The following is a 12096-nucleotide window of genomic DNA, read 5'->3' on the forward strand; positions in this document are numbered from 1 at the left end:
GGGAAGGAAGGAGGCAAAGGGATGCCTTGGAATTGCTTAAATACAACTTAAAAAGATTAAAATTGGCATTTTGATGGGTCTAATTGAAATATATATATATATATATATATATATATATATATATATATATATATATAATTTGTATCTCAATCAAATAAAATAATGTAAAAGTTATCACATGTATTTGGACTATTTAGCAAGAAACAACTAATCGATGTAACTGTAGAGAAACGTACGACCATCCTTGTAGCCCATACCTGTCAGCAGCTGTCAAAGTTTGCTTATTGCTGCATCTAACCCTTGTTATTATTAGTATAAGATAACCAAGAAACTAATGGCACTTCGGATTGACAAAGGACCAAACAAATGGCTTGAATGCCACAGGTTCATGTAAACACCCTGTTGTCCGAAACCGATTACCTCAGTCCATAACCTATTATGCCTTCTTACCATTGAGATTAGTCACGAAGAACACAGCCGCTGGTTCTGCCAGTACGGGGATCTTGGACGCAGATCAATGCATCAGGGGAAGACAGTGTGGCAGTGGCAGCCTTGACTTTATATTATTAGCTCTGCAGGAGCTGTAAGGAGTATTTTATCTGCTTCATGCAGATGGACCGAGAAAAATACTGATCTAAAACGCCAGGAAGATCACGATCGAAGGATGCACATGATGGGAGACATTCATGTGTAAAGAATAAACTTTATTTCCTAATCATCGGGTAGATGAATGATTTTGGCATAGGGAGTTGCCCAGGAAAAGAGGCCATTGTTTGTTCTTGAATTAGGTGACGACTGCATGCTCCAGAAGATACGCTCCTCTGTTTCCTTTCCCTCCATCAGCACATACCATTTCTTACCGATTCAGTGTCTTCTTTGAAGAAAGGTTGATAACATCTGCGAGTAAGTTGCTACTCCTGATCTGAGCACCTACCCAAGAGGTACACTCGAATGGCAATTCCAAGATAACATTGTCTTACTCCATAACCCTTCTTTCTACAGGGAACTATCTAATTTTAAGAAAGTTCATTGTTATCATGACCGCCACTGTCATTTGTTTACTCTTTGGTTGGGAGCTCCAAGCCGCACTCATGTAGGAACAAAACCTTCTTTTTGGCTCGAACTTCCTGGATGATACTGTGCTAGGCATCAATGATTGCGTCCTTCGGTTCTTTAATCCCCTTCACGGGATAGCTTTAATTGATTTGTGTTTGGAGTGTGAAAGAGACGGTGGTATTCTTTTAATCATCCCCTCCTTTCGAGATGACCATCATACGACTATCTTCTAGGGAGGCAGCAAATGAACACCCCCTGCACATGTTATGCGAAGCTCGATTGGCTGAGGAAATGAGAATGCCCTTAGCTGGGACCACCCTGTTCGTCTTACTCGATCTAACATCAAGACTTGGAGCATGTCTTGCAAGGACCACCGAGATCACTCTCGCTCTCCAAGACAGGGAACGATAGAACTTGCTTGTGCATCAAACAAGATGGCAATGAGTGACTTGCAGGGGAAAGAGAGAAATAGGCATGGTCAAAAATCTTGGAAAGTCAGACTCCAAACTCGGTGAAGTTTAAGAGATAATTTCCGGTTTCAGATTTACCCAGAAATTTCTTTCCGTGTTTTTCGTCCTGGGGGGCCATTAAGCGAGCGCCAGGTCCGACAGTTCCACGAGTACTCACATGCAAGAGAGCACATTGAACGTCTAGGAAAGGGAGCTGGATTCTGATGTGTTCCTCCACCCATCCTTACCTACCGGACAACCCCTACAATGACAGGACGGGGCTCAGCGGAGGCTTCAAGTCATTGCCTTGGCCTGTAGACCAGCCAATACTAGTTGGAAAGACGCATTTGGTCGTGGCTGTGGGAGCTGCAACCGCCCTCCCGCATGGAAAGTTCAGATGAAACAAAGTTATGGTGAGGCAGCAGGAAGGTAGATTGGCTGCTCAACAAATGCGGGCCTGGCTGTGCATTGGCAGCGCGAACAGAGGGCTGAGGTATACTGATTCATCTGGTTGGGAGTGGACACTCTACATGAAAATGACAATGAAACGGGGCTATTGAAGGAGCAAAGGAGCGTGAATGGTCTGCATGACAGAGGAGACGCATAAATGCAACCTCATGGGTGGGGCAGAGTTGATGAGAGAGAGGTCAATGGCATTTATGATGGTAAGACCAATCTTCCCAGTGTATCGTTTTGCTCTCTGCCGATTAATGTAGCAAGGTTAGACAAGTTCCAGAAAAAGAGGGGAAAACTCGGGCTCAGAGACAAGACATCATCAGGATCACCTACGGGACCTTCAAGCAATAAATCCTCATCAGAATTACCTGGAAAACCGTTCAACTGGGAAAAGAGTGATCCATGCTATGAGTAAGAGCTGAAACTGGAAACATTGTGTGGGAACAGCTGCTCATGCTTTTGTTCGAAGAACCTTCTTCCACTAGATTACAGATAATAATTCCTGGTTATGTCTGGTTAGCTGTCCTATTCTTCGCACGTGCTTTTTATTTCACAACAGCAACATGACATGATATATAATAGTGGAAGTTAGACGGGAGAACAGAAAAGGTTCACATGCAAATTACCGAACCATTTAGTATACATTAACAGTAGGGTGGGCTCCACTAGACAATTATATATTTGTATTTTGTAATATATAATTAAAATTTTTTGAATGAACGTTCAATTATGTAATATTTTAAGAGCTTGATAAATAATAGATAAAAATATATATTTTAAATATGTATTGACATAAGTGTTGTTCGGTAATATTATATTTCAAAAGTCTATTAATATTATGTGACACCTCTAATATTTTTAATATTTGTTAAAAAAATAAATATATTTTTTTTGTATATATAATTTTATAAAAAAATTATATGTCCCAATATATAATAATTTTTTAAAAAAATTGCACTTGATTTTGATGCTGCATCGCAAATGCGCAATGCTACCTTAGCATTTGCATTTTAACATTTACAAGATTAATATTATTTAAAAAAAATTAAAATATCATATGATATTATTTAAAATCGAAAGATTGATAATATAATTTAGTGAGAAACCAACATGATTCATGTCACTTATAAATTATTTTTTTATTTATTTATTTTTAAATATTATTTTACATTCATTTATACTATTATATATATTTTAAAAAATTTAATTTATATTTGAATATATATTTCAAATGTGTTCTCAAAACACTCTGGAGCTTTCTCTTTTCTAATAGACTTCCACCTCATATAATGATCCAAGACCAAACTATTAGGACAATTGGATGAGACCACCCAACCCAATCTCGGGCCCGAATTGCTTAGGACAATTGGATGAGACCACCCAGCCCACCTCATATCGTTTCGGGAGCCTATTAAGGCCCAAATCCGAAATCTTGATCTCATGCACGCTACGAGTGGCCTAGAATGCGCCAAAACCGCCAAACCCGATCCGACACACACACGACGCCGCCTGAGCCGCTCACCATTTTATCCTCTCCCTCTACCTCGCACGCCGCACATAAAAATCCACCCACCAGTATGCTCCTCGTCCCTCATCTTTTGCCGCCCGGCGCCGCCCGATTACTGTCGCCTCGCCCCCGCCACTACCTCCACCTCCCTGACCTTGTCACCGTTGCCGCCAGCGCCGCCCCATCTACCTCCTCTGCGGCCGCAGCCACCTACGATTCTGTTCTCGCCTCCCTCAACTCCCGGCGCTACGACTTCTCCCCCCTCCTCGATTTCATCTCATCCCCCTCCGCCTCCGCCCAGGCCCCCGGCGGCGCCGGTAAGGAAAGCGCTCCGCCGACCAGCCTCGACCCGGAAGAGCTCCGTCTCGCCGAGACGTACCGCGCCGTCCCCGCCCACGTGTGGCACACCCTCCTCAAGAACCTCGCCGCCTCCCCCGATACCCTCCCTTCCGCCGCCGCCCTAGTCCCCTGGCTTGAACGCCACCGCCTCTGCTTCTCCTCCGACCTCCTCTACTCCATCCTCATTCACGCCCTCGGCCGTCACCGCCGTCTCCACCACGCCCTTCTCCTCTCCTCTTCCTCCCCCGCGCCCTCTCCCCTAACGCTCAACGCGCTCATCTCCGCCTCGGCACTCAACGGCTGTCCCGGCCTAGCCCTCCAACTCCTCACCCTCCTGCGGCGCCATGGCTTCCTCTCCGACCATCCCAACTACACCCTTATCCTTCAATCCCTCGTCCGGTCACCGGACCCGCCTGACCCCAATCTCCTCGAAACCCTTCTCTTTGATCTTCTTTCCACTTCCCTCGAGCCTGATGCGCGCCTCCTCTCTGACTTTGTTGCCGCATTTGCTCATGCCGGTGACCCTGACCGAGCCCTTTCCCTCATTTCCGCTGCCCAAGCACAAGGGCTGACCCCAAAGTCATCTGCCGTCGTCGCCCTCCTCTCCGCCCTTGGGGCTGCTGGCCGAGTTCCGGAGGCCGAAGCTGTGTTCTTGGAGTTCCACTCGTCCGGGCTCCAGCCACGCACCCGGGCATACAATGCCCTGCTTAAAGGTTATGTAAAGATTGGAGCTTTAAAGGATGCCGAACTCATTTTTGAAGACATGGAGCGTTGCGGGGTTTCCCCAGATGAGGGTACCTATAGCCTCCTCATTGATGCGTATACCAATGCTGGTCGTTGGGAGAGTGCAAGGATCTTGATCAAGGAGATGGAAGCCAATGACGTTCAACCCAATTCTTATGTGTTCAGTCGGATTCTTGCGAGCCTTCGGGATAAGGGGAACTGGCAGAAATCGTTTGCCATTTTAAGGGAGATGAGGAGTAATGGTGTTCAGCCTGACCGACACTTCTACAACGTGATGATCGACACATTTGGTAAGTATAATTGCCTTCATCATGCGATGGATGTTTTTGATAGGATGAGATTAGATGGGATCACGCCGGATGAGATCACATGGAACACACTGATCGATGCACATTGCAAAGCTGGGAGGCATGATAGGGCAATGGAGCTTTTTAAACAGATGCAGCAGAGTGGGTGCATACCATGTACGACAACCTATAATATTATGATTAATTCATTGGGGGAGCAAGAGAAGTGGGAGGAACTGAAGGAGATGTTTGAGAAGATGAAGGGGCAGGGGCTATTGCCAAATGTGGTGACTTACACCACACTTGTGGATGTATATGGCAAATCAGGGAGGTTTAAGGAGGCGATTGAGTTCTTGGAAGCAATGAAAGCTAGTGGAATGAAGCCTTCTCCTACAATGTATCATGCCTTAGTGAATGCTTATGCACAGAGGGTATGCCAGTCTCTCCTTGATTACGCGGCTATGATTTTTTTTATTAAATGAGCTACTTATCAGTGAATAATTAAATGGTTTATTTTGTCTTATAAAGATGGAACTAGAGAACATTTTATTCAAGATAGAATATGTTATCATGCTACATGGTAAAATATGTACTCTAGTGAGGCTTCCCTATGCTGTTCTACCATGGGCATACTCTTTAATCTTTATTCATAGAGGACCATAATCTTTAAATTTGTAAATTGTAAGATTCTGATTGAATTTATCATGTTTCTGCACCAGAGTAACCTCTTTTTGTAGTTGAAAAGAATGCATATACTATGTGGAGTAACGTCCTAAATGATGTCTGCTTGTGTGTGTGTATCTTCCTCAGATATGTAGCTTAGCAAAATTTTTTATCACAGCCAAAAAATGCATACCCATATCATTTGAAAGAATAGCTGTACTACTAATTATTTCTTTAAGATATCTGTTCAGAAATTTATGATTTAGACCTCTGATATATCCTTCTTATCCTTTTTCAGGGTCTATCTGAACAAGCTATAAATGCATTCCGAGTCATGAGAGCAGATGGTATAAAACCTACTGTGCTTGTCCTTAATTCTTTAATCAATGCATTTGGTGAGGATCGAAGGGATAATGAAGCTTTTTCTGTCTTACAATATATGAAGGAAAATGTGAGTTCTGAGATGTTTGTTTCTTTTCTAGTTCTTTGCTTTGACTTATATTCACTAGCATATAATTCCCACAAATGTCACTTGTCCTGAACTGAAACATACATATATAATGCTTTCTTTTGTGTTTACTGTTGAAGGATTTGAAGCCAGATGTTGTGACATATACAACCCTCATGAAGGCATTAGTCCGTGTTGAGAAGTTTGAGAAGGTAATACTTTGCATGATTTTGTTTTTGTAGATAAGTGTACTGCTATGCATAAATGTCCTTTTAAAAACTCACATCAATTTTATCATTTTGCTTTTTCTTTGGTTTTAAATATAAAACTGACTCTATTTTATACATTATCATGGTATTGTTTTAGTGCATGATTTTTGAGGATGACAACTTCCATTGGTTGCTGGAGACGATGACTATGGGTAAATGAAAGGGAATTATATATAACAATGTGCACACTAGAAGGAAATTGAAAGAAAGGAAGAAACACTCAACAAAACAATGAAAAAAAGCAAAATTAGAAATATTGTTTTTTTATTTCAAAAGAAATTATTGCACAAAGAATAGGACAGAAAATGACTAATATGAGGTGTCTTTACTATTTTATTTTATTACTTTTAATAATTGAACAATATATTGTTTGTTAGTTTCTTACACTCTGTGCTTTTCTTCTTTGAGTTATTCTAGTTCCAACTTCCAAGGTCATGAAGGAAAAGTCCATCAATAACTATATTAGTGTAGGAATAAAAAATAGACTTACTGCTGGTCACCAAATTACGTTGGTTGTTTTGAAGGTACTGAGAACACCATATAGGCCTTTGGAGGAAGTTTTAGTTGATTGAGAAAAATGTGTGGTTTCACATACTTTAATTTTACATCTTGAATGAATCCAACTGTTGCATGCTAAACTTAGTTTTTTTTTTTTTTTTTTGTTATTGATGTTAGATCATCTTGCTATATCATGTCATCGGTAGCTTTATGGCATTTGTGTCTTGATATCAAAAGTTTCACAAAGAAAAGTGTCCAGTAATCATATGATGGGTCTGTTATATGATATGATTTAAAAGATTTGATCACTTATTATTTTAAAAGTTATTTCATGTATTAACTATCAGCAGGTTCCGACTGTCTATGAAGAAATGATTTCATCTGGATGCACACCAGATAGGAAAGCTAGAGCAATGTTGCGGTCAGCTCTCCGTTACATGAAACAGGCCCACACTTGGTAGAACAGTCAAACAAATATGGTCACACAGTTCAGTTTGCATGGGTCTTAGCTGCTGTTTTGCATCCTTCAAAACCTATTAAAGGTTTGTGCATGAATCCTTTATGCTCTGTCTATGTTCAGCATTTCATGGATATCATTACTGTGACTTTTGGCTGAATGTGTTTGTTTGTGGCAATTATTGTCCTTGCTGGTTACAAATTGAATACAATGATACTATGATGAGGAAATATGAATGATTACTGATGCTTGAATGCTTTCTAGGAAATTTATGTGTATGCCTAAGGTGTATATGGCATCCAATTTTATTAGTGTGGACATGATAGTTTAAAAGAGTGTTGTCTCTTACAAAACCTTGCATATCTGTGCTTCCATAGTGTGTAGTTTAAAAGAGAAATTGTACATTTTTAGAAATCTATGCATGCTACAGATAGCAATGTCTGAGCATGTTTTCTGTATTACAATTACTATAAAACCCACTTTACTCCAACAGACTTTTGTCTCAGGTTATTTTTGGAGGAACTAACTGTTAGCATTGCCCTATTGTTAGTGCCTACCTGATCAAGAAGATTGTTGTAATATGTGTGGCCTTCATTGCATGACGAGTTGGCATGTCTTGTGAGGGACAATATTTCAGCCAGCATTGCCAGGTATAACTTTCTAATGAGAGACACAGTGCCTACCTCTCCCTGATATTCAGGGAAGCCCTAACAGTCATCTCAGAATATAACATGTGAAGATCAGGAATTCCAAGTTTGATGCCTGTGCAGACACATCAAGGATTTCCCTTTCCGATGCTTAGGCATCCTGGCTTGATGTATGACCCGTTCATGTCATTGGCAGAGAAATGTTTTCTGCTTGCTGGACACAATTATACTGGTGCCCAGAAAGGATGACTTACCGAAGGAAAAGAAGTGGGAAAAATAGAAAAAGAAATCTATTGTGTCATTTGCCATTCCTTTAGTGGTAGAAGCCTAATGCAAGTGGCAATGCTCCTGGCTTTTACAAATTGGATTATGTCATAACATCAAGGTAGTAATTGAAAACAACTGACAAAAACAGTGTATGATTTATGCATATTTTTGAAGTCTTCTTACTAGAATGACCAAGAATGATTGAAGCATGACAAGGGAATAAATTTATGCATTGAAGCCCCATGCTTAACCCAAAAACTAAACTAAGAGGAAGATCTATATGTATCAGTAAAAAGAACTCGAGTATCAATAAACATATTATCAACTTGACTCCTTTTATGTAGTCTTTTTAAACTGAATTGCATAAATTATTTCTGGACCATATAGATGCTTATTTGAGGCATTAAGAGAAATGACTGACAAGATAAATTTAGAATAAGTCAAGTAGCAGACATTTTGCATGCTGGTGTAGACGATCATGGTAGCAATGGCATTTCTGCATTTATGGAAGTATCTCAAATACCTTTTGTGGTTGAGATAATTAGGTTATCCTACATGTGTTTGACTTTCTATCATATGCTTGTCTGCAAATGTCGACACTTTGCCTTTGTATTGGGGATAGTTCTGCTTAAACCTCCAAGTACTTAAGATGAGAATTTTCTGTGGTGCAGTCCTATACTGATTCAGACCTTGTAAAACTCGTCAACATTCAATTATTTCTCTACTGTGTATTTCCATTTTTTTTATTCATCAGAGTATTTTAGTCTGTTTTAATCTTTTTTTTTACAAGGATTAGCTAAAATAATTAGCACTTCAAATACTGTTTAATGAACATAAATCTCAATTAACTGGAAGCTTTTTGGAAACCACAGAAGAAATTATTTGCTTCAGTTATGCATTAGATATTAATAAGCTTTATCACTTTCATGTATTTTGCTCTATTCGTATCTTGGTCCATGACAAAAATTCTGTTGGATATTGATTGTTCCAATGTCATTCATTCATCTCTGTCTACCTGATAAAATTTCTTTAATGTCAGTAAGAAGCTATGGAAAGACGTTCTCCAGTATGACAGGGATGCTTGCTTTAAGAGAAAAGCTGATGGTGGCACTGAAAGATCCAAATTTGTTTAATAGTCCGGGCAACTCGATGAAGTAACCTGAAGATGCATATTTGGAAGGTTCGTTTTACAAAATGACCTAACCAATTTTTGTTGCATTGTGTATACCTAAATTCCCACTCTCATTGTCAATAAACTCTTAAAGAGTGTACCTTCAAGATCTTGTTAGGAATGATTTCATTTTATAGTTGTCGGACAGTGAGCATCTGTAGATGTTGTTCATGTACTGATAAAACACGGACGAGTGTAAATGATTTAAGAAAACTGCTGATTTAATTGATTCATCATAGTTTCAATTTCTTCCTAGTGTGATACATATGCATACAAGCCCATTTGAGATGTGTGACACAACTTGATAACCTAGTTGCATAGTAAACCGAATAATTAATTCCCAGCTATGGATCTCTTGAGTTCTCTTGGACTGGTATGGTATGCTATGCTAATATGATCTATGTTTCACAGTACATCACTTGAGCAATGACAGAAAAAGAGTTTGCGGTGTTGGTGTACTTTCATGTGTTACAGTGTTGTGTATTGGCAAGTGAACAGGATAGTGTACATCGTGATACTTACGTGCATTCATTTGTGGTACAGTATTACCAACTAGAATGCTGTGGGTAGAAATGCATAGTCATTTTTGCAGGCTAACTGAAGTCATCCACTTGATTACTTTCTTCTTGTGTTATTCAAATTCTTGACCTTTCTCCGTTCTTAGTTCATGTGGTCTTGCAGATTAGCAGGTTATTGCAAGACTAAAATACAGTTAAAGAAGCATATTTTTATGATGATTTCTTACGTGCATTCATTTGTGGTACAGTATTACCAACTAGAATGCTGTGGGTAGAAATGCATAGTCATTTTTGCAGGCAATCTGAAGTCATCCACTTGATTACTTTCTTCTTGTGTTATTCAAATCCTTGACCTTTCTCGTTCTTAGTTCAGGTGGTCTTGCAGATTAGCAGGTTATTGCAAGACTAAAATACAGTTAAAGAAGCATATTTTGTGTCAGTATATTGTTTATTTGTTCCCGAAAGTAAAAGCAGAAAACAGAGTTGATTCAAGAGGGCTTCTGGTACAAGTATGACTTGAGATCACATCCATCTTTCCATGCCTACCCCAAATCATAACTCGGTAAAAGTATATGTCTTATCTCTGAATTCTAGTGCAAGACTCCATTTCGACATACTATTAGTGATTCTCGTCTGCTAGTTTCTCTCGATCAAAAGGTGGGTTGAAAGGTATATTATAGAGAGCACCATGAAGCATGTGTTCCTCACGAATGAATCTTCTTGAAAATTTAATGCATGTCTAGGTCCCTCAAGTCAGCTCTTGGAGGTGACATGTAAGAACATGACTGCCAGGAAAACTAGGGCCATCCATTCGAGTATGGTGTCTCGAAGAGAACTCATCAATTTCCAAAGTGTTCGCGGGATGCCAACCTCAGATGTATAAGATTTTATTGTAGGGATTAGTGATGAAGCCAGGATTTGATCGGACTTTGCTATTAATGGTGGAGAAATTTTTCAGCCAACTTAAATGATGCCTTCGATGGTTAGATGTATAAGATTTGATATGACAACAATACTAAGTAAACTGTAACGATTGTTTAGAGAATTTATTGCTCGAGTTTGATCTTCAAAAAGTTTATTACATCGGCAGACATGTGATGTATCTTAGAGACCCAGTTTGACTGGTTTCAAAAGAAAACAAGGAAACAAAACTTAGTGTTGTCATCTGTTACTCATGAACTTGCCACCCTCCAGATCCCAAGTCTCTGGACAGCTTACATTGCTAGAAATATAGGCTTACAGCAGAGATGAAGACTCCCTTGGATTCATCTAGACGTCTTTTGTTGTCTTAGTGTCCCTCAGGACACAATGCTTACAGAATTAGGTTACTTTCTCTGACCAAACGAATGTTATTAGGCAGGAAGTGCTGCATAATCCATGGAGGAAAAGGTTCTAGTTTGTCAACCCAAACAACAATTTGCTTCCTGATATTTCTCATCTACCTGACTGAAACCTGTAGTTGTTGAATAATGGTGTCAACCAACATGGCCACATTTTGCTGGTTCTCGAATTAGAAACCAAGGCCACATTTTGCTGGTATTTCTTGAAGTGGGTGAAGCTTTACATTGAAAATGTGAAGTCTTTCTGGAGCAGTTGACAGATAATTTTTGGGTTGCCATCCAACTAATTCTGTCTCATGCATTTGTAGTGTAGCCACGCCTTTCAGTAATCGATGACAACTGTTGTCATACTCGAACACAGCCAACCTAAGGTCAGTTTGATGATCCAACAACTAGTACTGCCTCTTGCATGGATTAGAAAGAAGCATCGGTCATGGTGTAATGTCTTAACTTGGTGATGATGTTATGCAACCTACTACATGTCACAATAATAAATAGAGATTTGGTAGTCTCTGCGTCGAAGATTTGTTTGGTAGTTCTTGGCTTGCATTTTTTTTCTTATGGTAATATGCGGCGCAAAGTCGTCCCAAGTGTCTCGATCTGAGGACAAAATATTGATCCATTATCTTGTGAAAAATCCTAATCATGAGGTCAAATTGGGGAAAGACTCGACTTAATAAACCATCCTCAACCATCTCAGAATGTTTATCTATAACAATAATCTTCTCTCTTCTATTATATCAGCGTTCATCCGTCGTAGTTATTATTCCCATGTCAGAATGGTGTTAGAATTCAGGCTCAGCTTTTGCGTCTTCTTCATCGTGCGCCATCAGCGTTTGTTTGCTCATGTATTATGGAGGTCTCGTGAATTACCATCTACATGAAAGAACTAAAATGGCACCCAAAAGGATGTCTTGCTCTTTTCTCTTCTTTTTTCTGCTGATCCATACTTCAGATTCATGAAAGAGAAAAGAGAGATT

The 12096-nt window shown here is 39.7% G+C and overlaps 1 protein-coding gene across 1 annotated transcript; it reads left to right on the plus strand.

Annotated features, from left to right (window-relative positions):
• The first annotated feature begins 3495 nt into the window (after positions 1-3495).
• On the plus strand, positions 3496-9491 carry LOC135592943 (pentatricopeptide repeat-containing protein CRP1 homolog, chloroplastic-like). Its single transcript, XM_065082697.1, has 5 exons — positions 3496-5269; positions 5800-5952; positions 6090-6161; positions 7067-7258; positions 9127-9491. The coding sequence occupies exons 1-4, from the start codon at positions 3539-3541 to the stop codon at positions 7175-7177; spliced, it is 2067 nt and encodes a 688-aa protein (XP_064938769.1). The 5' UTR covers positions 3496-3538; the 3' UTR covers positions 7178-7258; positions 9127-9491.
• The last annotated feature ends 2605 nt before the right edge of the window (positions 9492-12096 follow it).

Source organism: Musa acuminata, chromosome BXJ1-9 (genome assembly GCF_036884655.1).
Source record: "Musa acuminata AAA Group cultivar baxijiao chromosome BXJ1-9, Cavendish_Baxijiao_AAA, whole genome shotgun sequence".
Taxonomy (NCBI): domain Eukaryota; kingdom Viridiplantae; phylum Streptophyta; class Magnoliopsida; order Zingiberales; family Musaceae; genus Musa; species Musa acuminata.